This window comes from Symphalangus syndactylus, chromosome 12 (assembly GCF_028878055.3).
Source record: "Symphalangus syndactylus isolate Jambi chromosome 12, NHGRI_mSymSyn1-v2.1_pri, whole genome shotgun sequence".
NCBI lineage: Eukaryota > Metazoa > Chordata > Mammalia > Primates > Hylobatidae > Symphalangus > Symphalangus syndactylus.
In genome coordinates, this window is record NC_072441.2 from 51,083,319 (window position 1) to 51,104,804 (window position 21,486).

Here is a 21,486-nt window from a genome sequence, read left to right on the forward strand (position 1 = left end):
CAATACTTGCTCTTGTGTTAACCTATTAACCCTTATATTTCTAGAAGGAGAATTCTCTGAAATAGACTAAGGTGAGGATAGAGTGTGAAGAGAAAACCAGTATGGTTGCCCAGAGGTCACTTCAAAATAGAAATAACAATATCTATAGGGAAGGATGATTGTGAAGATCAAATGAGAAAAACTACAAACCCCAAGCATGCTCATTTGTATCCTTCTGTTTCCATGGTAACTCTACCCCACCAACAAGCACCAGATCTTTTAGTAGTCTAAGGTATTATCTATCACCACTGAGCCATGTGAACTTATAAAATCCATTTCCTAAACTCAGTGTCCTCATAATCTAAAACATTTCCAAAACCTACTCATTGTTTCAACTGTATTTAAGTGCCTACATATGGCAGGCATTTCATTGGCCAACCACCAACGTTAAAGTAACCACGTTAAAGTAACCAGTTCTAGGGATACAACAGAAAACAAAACTGATTAAAAATCTACTTGAAGGCTACATTCTCACAGGATGTTGTCTGGTATATAGTGACTGTTCAATATATGGGAAGTGATCTAAAATGAAATCAGGTAGAATTTTGAGTATTGGTTACAAGAATCACAAAAAGTCCAATACTTGTCTCCACTCTGGAGCAGAGTTCTCTGATAACTGGTAGGAACTTACTTATGTGTTCTGACTTCCACATGCTCAGCTGGAACTCAGAAAAAGAGAAAAGAACATCATGAGGAAAAAGTAAGCTGGTTATTGAAAAGAACAGTAGAATCGAGAACAGAAAAACTTGGGTTCTAGCCCCAGCATTGCCATTAACTAGTTTTAACACCTTAAGAAAAGCATTACATTTTTTTCTTTTATTTTTTATGGATGTTATTCTTGTCTTTATCTCTTTGAGGATATTTAACAATTTTTATAGCATTTTCAGATAATTCTATTATTGTTGTATTCTTCTGAGTAAATTATCTAACTATGTGAATTTACTCTTTTAAATCCTGTTCCTCAGCTTCCTAACTCATGGCCAACTACATCTCTACCAAATCCAGTATAGTTCTCCATTTTTTTAAATAGGAAAATGGTTAATCCAGAGGTAATTTTGCATATAATGTGAATGCTAAGCCTCTAAAAACAATCAACCATAATGGGTATTCAATAAATTAGATTTTTAATTTTTTATATATATATTATTTGAGTTTTAGAACCATATAAAATTATAATTCTACCCCTTTCATGAATGAAAATAATGAGGTTCAAGATAACGTACTGGAGACTTTAAAAGTTGTTAAGTCCTTGAGCTGGGAATTCTACCTCTATGATGACAATGTTCTGTCTCAGAGACATAAGTGAGAAAACCAAAAAGGCAATATGATATTCCCAAAAGTCTGAAGGCAGAATTACTGAGCAATTAGTTCAGGACTTGAACCCAGACTGCTTGACTTTCAGGATGCCATTATACCATCCTGGATATTTTTTGATCTGATCCTTTACAGCTTGTTTGAGATTCAACTTTACTAAATCACTGAATTCAGAACAACACCATTCTGGTCAAAATTTCCAATTAGGTTATTTTGTATTTAAATTTTCCACAGCAAACTGAAGGTTTTGGGTGTTTTGTTTTATTGTGCTACATTGCCATTAGACCCAGAGGGCCCCACGCATTAGAGTGCTGAAAATTTGGCATGGGATGCATAACACTTCTAGTCTATTTGGACCAATTGATACTGCAGTGGTTAATTTCTTTCATACTCCATCAACATGAACTAAGGTTAGATTCCCTATGTATCAGATCAGATTTTTCAGTTATTTTTTATTTCTGCCCATTCTAATCTTCAGTTATCTCTGCCTGAAGTAGCAATCTACTGCTATATGGGTAAGGAAATATTCTGTCTCTATGGAGACAATTTCATTTTAAATTACTTTTCAGGTCAAACACTGCCATTTAATACAAGTTTGGAACCTATACAAAGTTAATAAAAGGCATTAAAATTACTTATTAGTCATGGTATTTTCTTTCTCTATCACCAACTAGACAGTTTCGTTTTGATAGCTCCATTAGGTACAGCCTCAATGCTCATTTTTTCCTTGACTTCCTTTTAGAACATACGGATGTTACAAAAAATAAATTCTCCTTTATACACAAAAAACTTCACATTATTAGGAATATAATTTTTAATAGAAAAAGTTTCAAGTCTGTGATGCATAATAATAATTTTAAAATATTAGCTGAAGAACACATCACAATTTAACCTGAATGTACTATCAAAGAGGGAAATTATGTGGAGAGTACTATAGAGTTTAGTATGTTTATTTATAAGCAACTGAAGAAGACTTCATTTTTCAATGACTGTAAGCAAATTTGACTTTACTGCTTGTCATTGCGAGAGATAAAGATGAGATCACATACATTTCTGGTATTAGTTAAGTCTAAAGGCTCAGTTTCCCAATGAGACTGACCTGAAGTCATCTCAACACTATGATCCTGACCCAGTGGCAAAACTTAGCATGGAAAGAGCATTTAGCCATGACATACTTCAATATTATTTTTTGGAGGCTATCACTATCTCAAACTAAACCCATTATGATTTAAAACTGTCTTTTTATTGATATTCATTGTTTTTCAACCTGACAGTGGCCAATGATTTATATCAATCTTCTCTTAACACAGGAATTAAAGAGTTTACAATATATCTTAAACTGAAGGACACTTTTTCAATAAGTCTCAAGATTTTAATACAGTTGTCATTTCAAAAGCCTACCTCTTCTCAGTTGGAAAGGGGTTTAGAGAAGAAGAAGGCAGCTCTGTTGATAAGATTGTTTTTATCTGAAGCAGTAGAGGATTCAAAAATTAGTATGACATATCGATGATGCCCTTTTTTCAGGCATTTTTATTCTTTAAGTGCAAGAACACTGCAGCTGGCTGTCAATCATTAAACCACAAAATGAAATCCTTTGCCTGGCTAGGAGATTTGCAACTATACTGATGCTGGTAAACTAAACGCCAAATCATAGCCTTTTCTCCCGCCTCACGCAGATTTCACAGGGGCTGCACACCCAAATAAACGCCTCTTGGCTACCCATTCATCTAACAGCTGGAAAGATGACACTTGACATTTGGAAACTTTCCTGTGAAGATTGCTGCAAGGCTTTCCCATTAGCTTCCTGGTGAGACTGTAAGGTCGAATAAGCTGCCTCAAAACCTGCAAAGGGTAACGGAAATACTCTAATATTAAGCCTGTGCAATTTAAATTTCTAATTCTCAAATCATAGTTCTTCAGATATTGTAGAAATCACTGGTATATTTCAGGGCAAAAGAATGCCTTTGAAGATGTGGAATTAAAGTGATATTTTAAGCAATGATAATGATAACAAGTGTCTTTTATTTAAAGTTGGGACTGAAGGTCTTCTAAGTAACAGGGACTTCAACACAGAGAAGTTCTTGTAAGTTTGTTTTCTAAAATCCCTGACTGTCATATTTTCAACAACTGTTCATCTTTGTCCAGAGCAGAAATCTTTAACATGAGGCAGAGTTATTACTATTCTTTACGTTTTTTCCCACATCATAAGCATTATTCAAGGTAGCTTTAAAATTCTTACAATCCAGCATTGTGGATTCATTTCAAAAATCACTGACCCCAACATAAAATAAAATAGTAAACATGCTATTATTAAAATGCTGTCGTCTTATAAAATTTTCAGGTATAAACATGCCTTTTTTCCTCTTCAGAAAGATAATTCCTTTAAAATGTCCCCAAATCAGAAACTGTTAATAAAATGACAGTTTATTAAAGATAACAGAAAGACAGAATTCCTCACATAATCTCAACCCAAAAAATAACAGAATGTAAAAAATTTCATTTATTGATATGAATGCACACAATTCAATTAGATTTTATTGCAATGATCTTTTTCCATGATACTCAATTTGGAATTCCATATCTTTAATTGTCTTTATAATTGTCTGTTCTTGTTTGTTAACTAAGTATTTTTCAAGTGAAAGACTAAAAAGAATGAACAGACTTCCCTAAATGTTCAGTCATATGTCCAAATTAGATGAAATTAATGTCATGATTAAAAAGGAAACTGAAACCTTTAAAAAATATACGTTGAGGGCATTGAAGAAATGGAAGACATGGATGATGTAACTTTCAATCTTGAATTCATCATCATCTGAGACTAAAATCACTTTTTAAAAGTTCAAGACCAGCCTGACCAACAAAACTAACTGGGCGTGGTGGCACATGCCTGTAATCCCAGCTACTTGGGAGGCTGAGGCCGGAGAATCTCTTGAACCCGGGAGGCAGAGGTTGCAGCGAGCCAAGATCGCGCCATTGCACTCCAGCCTGGGCAACAAGAGTGAAACTCTGTCTCAAAAAAAAAAAAAAAAAAAAAAAGTCTATTTAGTGATGCTGAATTGTACCTCATTAGCAACAATGACAGACAAAGATTCCTATGGATGTGCTCCTCTTGGCTCCAAATCACGGCATAAACCTAGTTTTCTCATGCCATTCCATTAACGAATGCACCAAAAGGAAGCTCAGCTCACAGAAAGAAGATGGAATATCTAGCAATGACTGGACTTCTCACTTCTCTTCAAACCAAAACCACAGCTACCATTTGTACTCACTCTACTGCAGGTCTATGGCATGAATTTGTCTCCACCAGGTCTTGAAATCACAAATTCGTTTCACATAGCCTATTGAACTGCCATCAGATGGTAATGACTTTCTGTCACTCTTGACCTGGGGCAGATTTGAACTAGTGACCAAGAGGTTAAAGGCTCTGTATCTCATTACCAATCCCCTGAGATACTTAGTTCCCTCAACCACTAGTGATTTTTTTGTGCCTCAGTCAAGCCAGAAGAAAATACACACAGAAAAAATCGTAAGCAGTAGAAAAGTAGGTCACCAATGCAAGACATCTATGATAGTTCTGATGAACCTAATAAACACCTATTTCAAAATATACCCATATACTACATGCATCTGAGTAGAATCACAGTAACTGCTAAAGAACTTCATTATAACTTTCAATAGTATTTCACACAAGCTACCATTAAGCTGAAAAACACTGCAGAGAAACTGAAGATACTTGTGCTTCATGAGCTTACAGGGTTAAGGAATGTATTTTAGATTCAGCATCACTCCAGAATATTTGCGTGTGTGTCTTGTGTATCTATTCTAAAATTATTCTGCCTCACAACTTAGTTGCAGAAGGGGGTTGACAAATCGGAAGAAATAATATAGATTCATAAATGAAATAATCAAAACATTATCAAACACCTGAATGTGGATACTTACTATAGGAATACAGCATATTTTAATAAGTTTGCAGAATAAAACAGAAGAATAGTATTCAGGAACATATATTTAGGCAAACTCATATATATATACACAGTAGTAGAAATATTGAACCTAGGCCAAGAATGAAAAAATTAACTTTTTGTGTTGTTTCTATTGTTGTTGAAGGTTAACTTCAAATGCTGGCTGCCAATAAACAATATTCTATAACTATTCAACTGCAATTATTCTGTATGTAACTAAGTAGGCAGTGACTCCTGAGGTCACTTAGAAATATGTACTCAAATTTTTTTTTAATTTAATGCCCTGATGCCTCCATCCTTACACTTTGCATTTTCCCCTAAATGTTTGATTTTCATGGAATGAATCCTACTTGGAAGAAAACAGATCTTTTCCTTTTCATTTCTTCCCTATATTTAAAATGGTGCTCTATAGAAATTATTTTATTTGGATTTCTACCTCTATCTGTTGATTCCATATTTATCCTTCTATTAATAACTCTTATTTTTTGTCTCTCAATATATATATATTTCTACCACAACTACTTTTGTAGCAGCAACATGTACATTTAGTTGTTCCCTTCCATTACTGGTAATAAATACTGTGGCTTTTTAAACGTTGCATCTAAAATATAGAGAATTGAAAACAATTCTTAATAAAAGAATAATGACATGGCAAAAATAACTCTCATGATGTAACAAACCAGTTAGTTTTGTGATTATAATTTCTATGTAGATCAACAATATTTGACAAAATGTTCCATGTTTATAAGAGCTCCTTCTCAGGACTACCATGACTACTGAAGGGACAATGAGCTTCTGATCTGGGATTATAATTTAGAATAATTTAGTTTGTGTTCTATCTCCAAGTTTTTTCTCAGTGGCAGGACATAAGACGATAAGATATCCATATAGCCCTTTTCTCTCCACTTTTTGCAACCAAATCTGTTTATATGCTAACACTAGAACAAAGCAAGTGCTCCGCCTTCTGAATGCTGTGTGAGTGGATAAAACAAACTCAGTTTCTCTACTAAAATCTCACAACACGCTTCTGACACCAGGTGTGTGCGAATTGCTCCCCATCAGCAAGAAAACAATCAATTCTGTAGTGGACACAAGCTGAATGTCTTCTAATTTGGCTCAATTCTGACACTATCTATCTGATGATAGCACCAGTTCCTACAGGTTGAGAGCTCATTCCCCAAAACTGCCCCCTACCACTTCAAATGCCAACAACAAGCCTCGGGTTATTTTACCTGTGCTGCTGACCAACCAGCTATAAACTACAGAAATTTTTTTTAACAAATGCTACATTCGTGAGAAAACAATATTATAGTGCTAATGAACTGATCATATAACAAACTCATTAGTTTTCTTAACTCCTTCTTAAATGTATTTAATATAAATGATTTCTGCATATTTTTCCTATGTAATAGATGAATACTTTATTTTGAGGGTACAGTAATACATAAACATGGTTCCTGGCTTGTGCAGAGACAGACCAGTAAGCAGGCTTCAAATAAGGAGCACACAGGAAGTTCATGTCACAAACTCCCTGGATGAGGAGGAGGAAGCCAACCCTGAAGGACAAGTGGGACTCAACCAGAGGGAAATGGGTGAAGCGGGGGAAAGGCCCAGATTCAGGAGAAATCTTGGTACACTTGGGGACATTCAAATCGGGATCTCAAAGATAAGAAGTTTGGCCTTTACCTTGAGTGTGAGGAAAAGTCATTGAAGGGCTTTAAATGAGCAAATTAGGATTCAACTGATAATCTAGAAAGATGACTCTGGCTGCAGTGTAGGGGCATTGGATTTGACAGGAGAGAGAGTGGAGACAATTTCAAGAGAGGTGATAGAGGCCAGAACTAAGTTAATGACAATGTGGAGAGAGAAAAATCCCACTTTGTCTATATGTACCTTGTTAGCCTTATCGCTGCTTAGCACTTCGCATCCAACACCCTGGCAGGAAGGTGGAAATGTTGATTTTACTTGACAGAGATTTTTACCTACCTTCCCTCTCTACTCCATTTTAACATGTAATTCAACACTTAGTTTGACAGGTCTGAATCCTTCAGCCAAATCCAAAACTCTTACATGGCACAACCTTTATTTTATATTTCAAACACTATCATTCCTAGCAATATGTGTTTTTAAAGCAGATGCATGTTTTCTTCATTATACCTAAAGGTCTGTTTCTCTCCTTTCTCTATACATCAGATTTCTACTCAAATTTCCTATTTGCCATTACATGGAAGTAAAATAATTTCTTTTTTTTCCAGTACACATTTATTAGATTCAGGTAAGTTAAAAGATAACAGTGAAATGATCAGAAAAAAAATAACATTAAGAGTCCTTTAGAATGATATTGTGAAACACTACCAAACTACAATCATAAATAAATATATTTAAGTATTGTTTATTCATTTTAATTTAAAATCTATAAATGCATTTAAATATTTAGGATAAGAACAAAACAAAACAAAATCCTCCACTGACCTGTGTTCAATTTTACTTTTTCAAATCTTTTTAGCTTCTCTGCCCACATACCATTTTCACTACAAATTCACACACTCACTGGGCTTCATCTGGCCTAATACAAAAACCTTATCTCTTATCCCTTGATTCCACTTTCATTTCTTAAAGGAGCTAGCAGGCTGCTCAGTAAGATTTTTGGTCAATCAAAATTATAACTCCACACAAAAGATAAACAAAATAAAATAAGGGTATAAAAGAGTGTTTAAGAGATAGAATAAGAATTGACCAGTTATATACAAAAGAGAGAAGAATAAAAACTTAGATAAGTAGTTGGCAAATACAGCTATGTACAGTTTTGTCTTATAATGAAAAAAATTTATGTGTGTGTTGTGTATGTGCACCAATGTAAATCTTTTAACTGTACTTTCTTGAGCATATCTCTTATTCTGAGACTCTAGCCTTTCCTAACTTTTTCATAAAGTGTCCTATTAATTTATGTAAATAAATATCAGTTTCCCTTATTCTAATATTGTTATTCTGTAAAATAAGAAGCCATCAGCATTGTATTGATTTCCAAATCGATGTCGAAATTTTAATTATTCTGAGTAATTTATGAGGACCATTAACTTAGTAGGTTTGAACCTGGAAATAAAAAATGTTAAATATTCACTTTGGGAGGCCGAGGCGGGCGGATCACAAGGTCAGGAGATTGAGATCACGGTGAAACCCCGTCTCTACTAAAAATACAAAAAATTAGCCGGGCGTGGTGGCGGGCGCCTGTAGTCCCAGCTACTTGGAGAGGCTGAGGCAGGAGAATGGCGTGAACCCGGGAGGTGGAGCTTGCAGCAAGCCGAGATTGAGCCACTGCACTCCAGCCTGGGTGAAAAAAGGAGACTCCGTCTCAAAAAAAAAAAAAAAAAAAGTTAAATACTGGAGTTGGAGCAAGTTGGGAAGGAATGATTGACTTAAAAGCAGTGAATCTGAAATGTAGGAAAGACATTTACATGAAGATGTTTGGTGAATATGAAAAGTAGATTAGAAACACAAGGGAAGATATTCAGTGGACTGCTGGATTACGCAAGAGAGTGCCCTTTTGGAGGTACAGATTAGAGAGTCATACAGCAGGAGGTAAGATTAAAAACTGTGAAACTAAAAACTGCCAACTAATAGTAATGGCCCCGAACCGTGAAGAAAGGGAGTTTCGTGCTCCAACTTTGGCATCCCTAGAAAACTGCATGAAGATTTCTCAGATGGCCGTTCAGGGACTTCAGCAATTTAAGTCTCCCCTTCTGCAGCTCCCTCACATTGAAGAGGACAGTCTTAGACGGGTTTCTAATCATAAGAAGTATAAAATTAAAACTATCCATGATTTGGTGAGTTTAAAAGAATCAGATCGTCATACTCTACTGCACTTCCTTGAAGATGAAAAATATGAAGAGGTTATGGCTGTCCTTGGGTGTTTTCCATATGTGACCATGAATATAAAATCACAGGTGTTAGATGATGAAGACAGCAACAACATCACAGTAGGATCCTTAGTTACAGTGCTGGTTAAGTTGACAAGGCAAACAATGGCTGAAGTATTTGAAAAGGAGCAGTCCATCTGTGCTGAAGAGGAACAGCCAGCAGAAGATGGGCAGGGTGAAACTAACAAGAACAGGACAAAAGGAGGACGGCAAAACAAGGGTAAAGGACCCAAGAAAACTGTTAAATCAAAAAAAAGAAACCTTTAAAAAAAAACCCTACACCTGTGCTATTACCACAGTCAAAGCAACAGAAACAAAAGCAGGCAAATGGAGTTGTTGGGAATGAAGCTGCAGTAAAGGAAGATGAAGAAGAAGTTTCAGATAAGGGCAGTGATTCTGAAGAAGAAGAAACCAATAGAGATTCCCAAAGTGAGAAAGATGATGGTAGTGACAGAGACTCCAATAGAGAGCAAGATGAAAGACAAAACAAAGATGATGAAGCAGAGTGGCAAGAATTACAACAAAGCATACAGCAAAAAGAGAGAGCTCTATTGGAAACCAAATCAAAAATAACACATCCTGTGTATAACCTTTACTTTCCTGAGGAAAAACAAGAATGGTGGTGGCTTTACATTGCAGATAGGAAGGAGCAGACATGAATATCCATGCCATATCATGTGTGTACACTGAAAGATACAGAGGAGGTAGAGCTGAAGTTTCCTGCACCAGGCAAGCCTGGAAATTATCAGTACACTGTATTTCTGAGATCAGACTCCTATATGGGTTTGGATCAGATTAAACCATTGAAGCTGGAAGTTCATGAGGCCAAGCCTGTGCCAGAAAATCACCCACAGTGGGACACAGCAATAGAGGGGGATGAAGACCAGGAGGACAGTGAGGGCTTTGAAGATAGCTATGAGGAAGAAGAGGAGGAAGAGGAAGATGATGACCAAGCAGTACTCTGAATGGACCACAGTGTTTGCACATACTTGCAATTTTTTGCTGTTTTGGAAGTGTATCATAAACCAGAAACAGTACAGAACTGATGTTAAGGGAGGTGTAGTTTTTTAATCTAGAAATGGGTGCATAATATAACTAGGCAGTGGTGGTGCCTTGGTACAACCTGAAAAATGTTAAGGCTTATTGAAATATTTCAAGTATGGGATGGTGCATTTATTTCATCTGCAAATGATAATAAATCCTTTGTTATTATAAAAAAAAACCGTGAAATTACTCTGAAAATAAGAAATAATAGGAAGATAGTTTGGGGTACAGGAAATGCAGAAGGAGGCAAAGTAGGGAACCATCCACTCCCTGAGTGGATAGCTGTCCTTTGCTGCTTCCTCTGTCTGAGACCATAAACACTTGGTAAAGCATAGTGCTGCTATCTATCCTTCAGTCACTGCAGAGACTGGAGCCTGAACCACTCACCAACTTGTCTCCTTTTGGTTTCCCAGTGTCTGTCTCCATTTAAATTGTGTTCTTTTTTTTTTTTTCCTTTCTTTGCCTAGCCTAGTCCCTTTTGACGTATAACTTTTTAAAGTTTTAAAATTTTAGATTTGGCATCTCCCTAGATGCTATTTCCTAAATCAAAGCTTTGTCTCTTTGCAAAATCCACAGGCTCCTTTCTCTCTCTCTCTCGTTGTTTTGTTGTTGTTGTTGTTTAAAGATGAGGTCTCTGTCACCCAGGCTGGAGTGCAGTGGTGTGATCATAGTTCACTATAGCCTCCAACTTCTGGGCTTAATTGATCCTCCCACCTCAGTCTCCCAATTACCTCATTCATTTTGAGATTCCTACATTTGTGGGACACTATGGTTTGGCCCAACAACTCAAGCCACACTACTCAAAGATGCCAAGGAGGAGGTGGAAGCAGGCAGGTGAATCAAACTTTTAAAAGATGATATAATCAGTGTCAAGTCCAGGCCCTACGTAGCAAATAAGTAGGCCCTGCATTAGTTACACCAACATGAGGACAACTAGAATAGACAAAATGGTCATGGAAAAGAGGAAGAAATTAAAGGAAGCATCAAAGATAAAGAGAATTTTGTTAGCATGTGGGAAACAAACAAGAGAACCAAAACAAGAGTGGTAAAAAGGCACAGTGTGAGCAGTCTTCCTTGAATAGGAAAGAAAGAATAAAAATTTTATTAACAAGAGCAAATTTTCCAGGAGCATTTTACATAAATGAGGTAACTGTATCTACATTTAATTAAATCATAGAACAAAAAGAAAACAAAGCATTTAGTCGTAAAGTAAGCTACTACTGAGATCTGGTAGTTACACCTTTCTTCCTCAAGACCACAGTCGCTGTGGCAAAGTATGCTCAGCTTCACATCTCATCATTTCACATTCTGTATCCTAAATTGTTAAAAACTAAATTGTTTTTAAAAATTACAACTGAAGGCTGGGCACGGTGGCTTATGTCTGTAATCCCAGCACTTTGGGAGGCTGAGGTGGGCAGATCACTTGAGGCCAGGAGTTTGAGACCAGCTTGGCCAACATAGTGAAACCCCATCTCTACTAAAAATATAAAAATTAGCCGGGTGTGGTGGCATGCACCTATAGTCCCAGCTACTCGGGGGCTGAGGCATCAGAATTGCTTGAACCCAGGAGGCGGAGGATGCAGTGAGCCAAGATCGTGCCAATGTACTCCAGCCTGGGCATTAGAGCGAGACTTTGTCTCAAAAAATATAAAAAAATTAAATTAAATTAAAAAATAAAAATTACAACTGAAATTCATCAAATGTTTGTCTCCTTTCCACTTAGGTGCATAGAATTTGGAAAATAGGACCTTATCTGGTCCAAATGAACAGCTCAAACCATTTTTTGGACTATGTAAGATTATAATTAATGTAGATTCTAGTATATATCCTATAATATTGTATACCATCAGATTTGATAAGTGTATGATATATGTATTTAAGCCAATAATAAATATTTTGAATACATCAGGACTAATGACTTCACAGTACTCAAATAGTACAAATGCATTATAAATTTTCTTTCTTTTTTTTTTCTGAGACAAGGTGTCTCTCTGCTGTCCAGGCTGAAGTGCAAGTGGCACGATCATGGCTTACTGCAGCCTTGACCTCCTGGGCTGAAGAGATCCTCCCACCTCAGCCTCCCAAGAAGCTCGGACCACAGGCGTGTGCCACCATGCCCACCTAATTTTTTACTTTTTGTAGGGATGGGATCTTACTATGTTGCCCAGGCTGATCTTGAACACCCAGGCTCAAGCATCCTCCTGCTTCAGCCTCCAAAATTGCTGGGATTATAGGCGTTAGGTGGCACGCCCGTCTGGCCCAATTTTTAATCAACTAAACAGTTCTACTACCTAGTCTACATTTAAACATTTTTATACAACTATGTATGTGACATATTGTACATATGCTTATTATATACCAAACAGAAATGCTATTATAGATGAGTATCAAAAATAAATGAAGCACTTATCCATTGGAAAAGAATTAAGTGGAAATGATGGCAAATGCCTACCTGTATATATTTGTGAATGTACCAAGAAGCTTGCTTTCCATCATTCACTGATTCCACTGTAGTGTTAGCCAAACCAACGACATCGCCACCTGCAAATACCCATGCTTCACTAGTTTGCATAGTTTCTGGATCTACTTCTGGGAGACCCCATCTGTTAAATTTTATAGGGCTCAAGGCTTCTTTCACTAGAAAAAACAAGTGAAAAACAATAGACAATGACTAATCAACAGACAATTCCATAACAATAATTTTAAAATTAAGAAAAATAATGGTTTAATTATTGTTCCAGGGATTCAAACAACTGTTTTTAGTAAACTATAAAAATGAAAAGCTAATGAAATATTGGAGTTAACAACACATTTGAAGTGCACTGACATAACTTTACACCTCACATACAGGAATTAAAGACCACAGATTTGGTCAATGTTTCAGAGCGGACATTTATGTCTGCGAAGTATGGATCTATAAAGAAGGGAAGTACAACCTTTTAAATAAATACAAAATACATTTTTCTAAAACTTTATTCATAGCCATCATTTTTACAAATCTGTTACTACTGATATTATCCCCAACTTGTTCATATGTGTCACTTTTGAAAGTTACATCATGAATTCAGGTCAATGGCTAATCTCCCTTTTACAACAAAACATTTTATAAAGCAAAATGAGACAACATATATAACATTTTCATTAAATTATTTACACTTACTATTAAGCAATTTAATGGATCCAGTATATAGTTACATTTAGCCAGCAATTTCTGCTTTGCTTTGTTAAAAGCAACAAATGCAAATATTACCATTAATTCCTTGTGGAAATTGCTCTGTAAAGTAGTTTTGCAATTATTTGCTAAATATGCTGCATTCTAATGAATCTAAGAGTCATGGAAGAGGAATCAGGTTGTGTTTCTTTTTTTTTTCAATTTTATTATTATTATACTTTAAGTTTTAGGGTACATGTGCACAACGTGCAGGTTTGTTACATATGTATACATGTGCCATGTTGCTGTGCTGCACCCAGTAACTCGTCATTTAGCCCTAGGTATATCTCCTAATGCTATCCCTCCCCCCTCCCCCCACCCCACAACAGTCCCCAGTGTGTGATGTTCCCCTTCCTGTGTCCATGTGTTCTCATTGTTCAATTCCCACCTATGAGTGAGAACATGCGGTGTTTGCTTTTTTGTCCTTGCAAAAGTTTGCTGAAAATGACGGTTTCTAGCTTCATCCATATCCCTACAAAGGACATGAACTCATCATTTTTTATGGCTGCATAGTATTCCATGGCGTATATGTGCCACATTTTCTTAATCCAGTCTATCGTTGTTGGACATTTAGGTTGGTTCCAAGTCTTTGCTATTGTGAATAGTGCCGCAATAAACATACGTGTGCATGTGTCTTTATAGTAGCATGATTTATAATCCTTTGGGTATATACCCAGTAATGGGATGCCTAGGTCAAATGGTATTTCTAGTTTGAGATCCCTGAGGAATCGCCACACCAACTTCCACAATCGTTGAACTAGTTTACACTCCCACCAACAGTGTAAAAGTGTTCCTATTTCCCCACATCCTCTCCAGCACCTGTTGTTTCCTGACTTTTTAATGATCGCCATTCTAACTGTTGTGAGATGGTATCTCATTGTGGTTTTGATTTGCATTTCTGATGGCCAGTGATGATGAGCATTTTTTCACGTGTTTTTTGGCTGCATAAATGTCTTCTTTTGAGAAGTGTCTGTTCATGTCCTTTGCCCACTTTTTGATGGGGTTGTTTGTTTTTCTCTTGTAAATTTGTGGGAGTTCATTGTAGATTCTGGATATTAGCCCTTTGTCAGATGAGTAGGTTGCAAAAATTTTCTCTCATTCTGTAGGTTGCCTGTTCACTCTGTTTTTTTTTTTTTTATTATACTTTAGGGTTTTAGGGTACATGTGCACAATGTGCAGGTTTGTTACATATGTATCCATGTGCCATGTTGATTTCCTGCACCCATTAACTCGTCATTTAGCATTAGGTGTATCTCCTAATGCTGTCCCTCCCCCCTCCCCCCACCCCACAACAGTCCCCGGAGTGTGATGTTCCCCTTCCTGTGTCCATGAGTTCTCATTGTTCAATTCCCACCTATGAGTGAGAACATGCGGTGTTTGGTTTTTTGTCCTTGCGATAGTTTACTGAGAATGATGTTTTCCAGTTTCATCCATGTCCCTACAAAGGACACGAACTCATCATTTTTTATGGCTGCATAGTATTCCATGGTGTATATGTGCCACATTTTCTTAATCCAGTCTATCGTTGTTGGACATTTGGGTTGGTTCCAACTCTTTGCTATTGTGAATAGTGCCGCAATAAACATACGTGTGCATGTGTCTTTATAGCAGCATGATTTATAGTCCTTTGGGTATATACCCAGTAATGGGATGGCTGGGTCAAATGGTATTTCTAGTTCGAGATCCCTGAGGAATTGCCACACTGACTTCCACAATGGTTGAACTAGTTTACAGTCCCACCAACAGTGTAAAAGTGTTCCTATTTCTCCACATCCTCTCCAGCACCTGTTGTTTCCTGATTTTTTAATGATGGCCATTCTAACTGGTGTGAGATGGTATCTCACTGTGGTTTTGATTTGCATTTCTCTGATGGCCAGTGATGATGAGCATTTCTTCATGTGTTTTTTGGCTGCATAAATGTCTTCTTTTGAGAATTGTCTGTTCATGTCCTCTGCCCACTTTTTGATGGGGTTGTTTGTTTTTTTCTTGTAAATTTGTTTGAGTTCATTGTAGATTCTGGATATTAGCCCTTTGTCAGATGAGTAGGTTGCAAAAATTTTCTCCCATTCTGTAGGTTGCCTGTTCACTCTGATGGTAGTTTCTTTTGCTGTGCAGAAGCTCTTTAGTTTAATGAGATCCCATTTGTCGATTTTGGCTTTTGTTGCCATTGCTTTTGGTGTTTTAGACATGAAGTCCTTGCCCACGCCTATGTCCTGAATGGTGTTGCCTAGGTTTTCTTGTAGGATTTTAATGGTTTTAGGTCTAACATATAAGTCTTTAATCCATCTTGAATTAATTTTTGTATAAGGTGTAAGGAAGGGATCCAGTTGCAGCTTTCTACATATGGCTAGCCAGTTTTCCCAGCACCATTTATTAAATAGGGAATCCTTTCCCCATTTCTTGTTTTTGTCAGGTTTGTCAAAGATCAGATAGTTGTAGCTATGCGGCATCATTTCTGAGGGCTCTGTTCTGTTCCATTGATCTATGTCTCTGTTGTGGTACCAGTACCATGCTGTTTTGGTTACTGTAGCCTTGTAGTATAGTTTAAAGTCAGGTAGCGTGATGCCTCCAGCTTTGTTCTTTTGGCTTAGGATTGACTTGGCAATGCGGGCTCTTTTTTGGTTCCATATGAACTTTAAAGTAGTTTTTTCCAATTCTGTGAAGAAAGTCATTGGTAGCTTGATGGGGATGGCATTGAATCTATAAATTACCTTAGGCAGTATGGCCATTTTCACGATATTGATTCTTCCAACCCATGAGCATGGAATGTTCTTCCATTTGTTTGTATCCTCTTTTATTTCATTGAGCAGTGGTTTGTAGTTCTCCTTGAAGAGGTCCTTCACATCCCTTGTAAGTTGGATTCCTAGGTATTTTATTCTCTTTGAAGCAATTGTGAATGAAAGTTCACTCATGATTTGGCTCTCTGTTTATCTGTTATTGGTGTACAAGAATGCTTGTGATTTTTGTACATTAATTTTGTATCCTGAGACTTTGCTGAAGTTGCTAATCAGCTTAAGGAGATTTTGGGTTGAGATGATGGGGTTTTCTAGATATACAATCATGTCATCTGCAAACAGGGACAATTTGACTTCCTCTTTTCCTAATTGAATACCTTTTATTTCCTTCTCCTGCCTGATTGCTCTGGCCAGAACTTCCAGCACTATGTTGAATAGGAGTGGTGAGAGAGGGCATCCCTGTCTTGTGCCAGTTTTCAGAGGGAATGCTTCCAGTTTTTGCCCATTCAGTATGATATTGGCTGTGGGTTTGTCATAGATAGCTCTTATTATTTTGAGATATGTCCCATCAATACCTAATTTATTGAGAGTTTTTAGCATGAAGCGTTGTTGAATTTTGTCAAAGGCCTTTTCTGCATCTATTGAGATAATCATGTGGTTTTTGTCTTTGGTTCTGTTTATACGTTGCCTGTTCACTCTGATGGTAGTTTCTTTTGCTGTGCAGAAAGCTCTTTAGTTTAATTAGATCCCATTTGTCAATTTTGGCTTTTGTTGCCATTGCTTTTGGTGTTTTAGACATGAAGTCCTTGCCCATGCCTATGTCCTGAATGGTAATGCCTAGGTTTTCTTCTAGGGTTTTTATGGTTTTAGGTCTAACATTTAAGTCTTTAATCCATCTTGAATTAATTTTTGTATAAGGTGTAAGGAAGGGATCCAGTTTCAGCTTTCTACATATGGCTAGCCAGTTTTCCCAGCACCATTTATTAAATAGGGAATCCTTTCCCTATTTCTTGTTTTTGTCAGGTTTGTCAAAGATCAGATAGCTGTAGATATGCGGCATTATTTCTGAGGGCTCTGTTCTGTTCTGTTGGTCTATATCTCTGTTTTGTTACCAGTGCCATGCTGTTTTGGTTACTGTAGCCTTGTAGTATAGTTTGAAGTCAGGTAGCATGATGCCTCTGGCTTTGTTCTTTTGGCTTAGTTTTGACTTGGTGATGCGGGCTCTTTTGTGGTTCCATATGAACTTTAAAGTAGTTTTTTCCAATAATGTGAAGAAAGTCATTGGTAGCTTGATGGGGATGGCACTGAATCTTTAAATTACCTTGGACAGTATGGCCATTTTCACGATATTGATTCTTCCTACCCATGAGCATGGAATGTTCTTCCATTTGTTTGTATCCTCTTTTATTTCATTGAGCAATGGTTAGTAGTTCTCCTTGAAGAGGTCCTTCACATCCCTTGTAAGTTGGACTCCTAGGTATTTTATTCTCTTTGAAGCAATTGTGAATGGGAGTTCACTCATAATTTGGCTCTCTGTTTGTCTGTTATTGGTGTATAAGAATGCTTGTGATTTTTGTACATTGATTTTGTATCCTGAGACTTTGCTAAAGTTGCTTATCAGCTTGAAGAGATTTTGGGTTGAGATGATGGGGTTTTCTAAATATACAATCATGTCATCTGCAAACAGGGACAATTTGATTTCCTCTTTTCCTAATTGAATACCCTTTATTTCCTTCTCCTGCCTGATTGCCCTGGCCAGAACTTCCAACACTATGTTGAATAGGAGTGGTGAGAGAGGGCATCCCTTTCTTGTGCCCGTTTTCAAAGGGAATGACTTAGACTCTCACACAATAATAATGGGAGACTTTAACACTCCACTGTCAACACTAGACAGATTAACGAGACAGAAAGTTAACAAGGATACCCAGGAATTGAACTCAGCTCTGCAACAAGTGGACCTAATAGACATCTACAGAACTCTCCACCCCAAATCAACAGAATATACATTCTTTTCAACACCACATCACACCTACTCCTAAATTGACCACATAGTTGGAAGTAAAGCTCTTCTCAGCAAATGTAAAAGAAAAGAAATTATAACAAATTTTCTCTCAGACCACAGTGCAATCAAACTAGAACTCAGGATTAAGAAACTCACTCAAAACCGCTCAACTACATGGAAACTGAACAACCTGCTCCTGAATGACTACTGGGTAAATAATGAAATGAAGGCACAAATAAAGATGTTCTTTGAAACCAATGAGAACAAAGACACAACATACCAGAATCTCTGGGACACATTCAAAGCAGTGTGTAGAGGGAAATTTATAGCACTAAATGCCCACAAGAGAAAGCAGGAAAGATCTAAAATTGACACCCTAACATCACAATTAAAAGAATGAGGAAAACAAGAGCAAACACATTCAAAAGCTAGCAGAAGGCAAGAAATAACTAAAATCAGAGCAGAATTGAAGGAAATAGAGACACAAAAAACCCTTCAAAAAATTAATGAATCCAGGAGCTGTTTTTTTGAAAAGATCAACAAAATTGATAGACCGCTAGCAAGACTAATAAAGAAGAAAAGAGAGAAGAATCAAATAGATGCAATAAAAATGATAAAGGGGATATCACCACCGATCCCACAGAAATACAAACTACCATCAGAGAATACTATAAACACCTCTATGCAAATAAACTAGAAAATCTAGAAGAAATGGATAAATTCCTTGACACATACATCCTCCCAAGACTAAACCAGGAAGAAGTTGAATCTCTGAATAGACCAATAACAGGCTCTGAAATTGAGGCAATAATCAATAGCTTACCAACCAAAAAAAGTCCAGGACCAGATGGATTCACAGCCGAAGTCTATGAGAGGTATAAAGAGGAGCTGGTACCATTCCTTCTGAAACTATTCCTATCAATAGAAAAAGAGGGAATCCTCCCTAACTCATTTTATGAGGCCAGCATCATCCTGATACCAAACCCTGGCAGAGACATAACCAAAAAAGAGAATTTTAGACCAATATCCTTGATGAACGTCGATGCAAAAATCCTCAATAAAATACTGGCAAACCGAATCCAGCAGCGCATCAAAAAGCTTATCCACCAGGATCAAGTGGGCTTCCTCCCTGCGATGCAAGGCTGGTTCAACATATGTAAATCAATAAATGTAATCCAGCATACAAACAGAACCAAAGACAAAAACCACATGATTATCTCAATAGATGCAGAAAAGGCCTTTGACAAAATTCAACAACCCTTCATGCAAAGAACTCTCAATAAATTAGGTATTGATGAGACGTATCTCAAAATAATAAGAGCTATTTATGACAAACCCACAGCCAATATCATACTGAATGGGCAAAAACTGGAGGCTGTGTTTCTTTAAGAAAAATATCTAACGAACATTCTGAAATCATAATCCTGACATTTGGAAGAGATCAATGGATGCAATTTAGAGAAAGGGTTGAGCAAGAGAAGAAATGAAGAAAGGTGGACAACACCCTATTTGATGGAGTAAACTGAGTAAGCCAGTGTTTAGGATAAAATATTCTCTCTAGGCAATGCCATAATTTTTAAGCACAGCATCTGAGACAGACTAAGGGCCTTATTCTTTACTCCAACTCCAAAGAGAAAATATTAGTAATAACTTAAACTAAAGGAAGAGAGCTTGGGAGATTTGGGAACAGAAAAGTTAGTTGTTGAATTGATTTATGAATCAAGTATAACACAAAATAGCCAAATATAAAAAACGTTATTTTTGACACCTAAAGCCAGTTTCTTCTGAGTAAAATAGAGGAAAAAAACATAGAAATAAAATAAACATTGGTATATATTTGTAGCTTTCTACTTAAAGAATGTTAGAGTTGTAGAAAAGTATTGAGGGGTTACTGTTGATTGTGTTTTTCCCACAAGATCGTAGGTTACATGAGAACAGGAATTTGTCCACACTGCTTGCCTGTGTTCTACAGAGCACACTACGGTTCTTGGAGCAGAGGACACTCAATTGGATTGACGGATGAATGAATGAATGAGCAGATGGGTCAGTGCTATCATACTCAGGTTTTTATTTTAAAATCTTCTACTGTTTCTATTTGTTTTTTCATCTTTCATTGAAAGGAAAATTAAATATTCATGTAATTATTTTCAAAGCAGAATGGCATTTTAAGGAAATTTTTCTAATGTTTTTAAAGGTCACATGAAAAGAGACCTTTATCATTTGTTCCCCACTGCATAACAGATCATCACTACTATCTGTTGACAGTTACTTGAGTTGCAAGAAAGTCAATAGTGAGTATGGCTCATCAATTCAACCTATTTTAATAATGGCAACTGTAAAACATCATCATTGAATGATATATGTAATTAGCTTTAGAAATAGAGGCAAGGGGTAAAAATGAATTCTGTTCTATCAGAAATGACCTTATGTTTCCAAAACTTTGGCCTACAAGAGATCTGAAGTAAAGATAATTAATAAAAAGATAAGAAATTCAAAATTTTATCACTAGGAGATCAAAGCTTTTTTTTTTTACATTTATCTCATGTTTCACAGGAATATCCTTGAAATTTAAGTACGGATTTCATTCTATGCTTGAGCAGGGTAGGAATAATTCCTTAGTTATCTCTGAGTCCCACAACATCAATTAGAGTCAAAGACATGTTTACAGTCAGCCCTCCATATCTGTGGGTTCCACATCTGAGGATTCAATCAACTGTGCATTGAAAATATTTGGGAAAAAAATAGAATGTTTATGTCTTTACTGAACGTGTACATACTTTTTTCTTTCCATTATTCCCTAAACAATATAGTATATCAACTATATATACAGCATTTACATTGTATTAGAGATACCATAAGTAATCCAAAGATGATTTAAAGTATATGGGAGGATATGTGTAGATTATATGCAAATAATATACTATTTTCTATAACAGGCTTGAGAGCATAGATGGATTTTGGTATCCATGGGGGATCCTGGAACTAAGCCCCCCCTAGATGTGAAGGGATAACTTTATTGTGAAGTTACTGAAGCTTAAGTAGGGTCCCTCACTTTATGGGACTCTTTCAAAGCCTTGTGCCTAATTTCAAATCTATGAATTTTTCTTTTCTTAAAGAAGAGCTCTCAAATTGTATACACTTCAGGCTTCATAAAATTTGAATCTTCACTTGAGCACAGTGAATTGTACACAGGAGGTGCTGAACAAATGGTTCACAAATTAAATTGAAGTTCTTGAAGAATGTGCTTTACCATATTTTA

At 36.6% G+C, this 21,486-nt stretch overlaps 1 protein-coding gene and 1 pseudogene across 3 annotated transcripts in view; one reads left to right on the forward strand and one right to left on the reverse strand.

The window, feature by feature from the left end:
* The window catches only part of DPYD (dihydropyrimidine dehydrogenase), an 858,879-nt gene that overhangs the window by 449,731 nt on the left and 387,662 nt on the right, over positions 1-21,486 (reverse strand). For all 3 annotated transcript variants that reach the window (XM_063624340.1, XM_063624342.1, XM_063624341.1), the window contains one exon: positions 12,732-12,916. In XM_063624340.1, coding sequence (XP_063480410.1) covers positions 12,732-12,916 — 185 coding nt within the window. The remainder of the gene's footprint in view (positions 1-12,731; positions 12,917-21,486) is intronic.
* On the forward strand, positions 8,904-10,457 carry LOC134733733 (translocation protein SEC63 homolog; annotated as a pseudogene).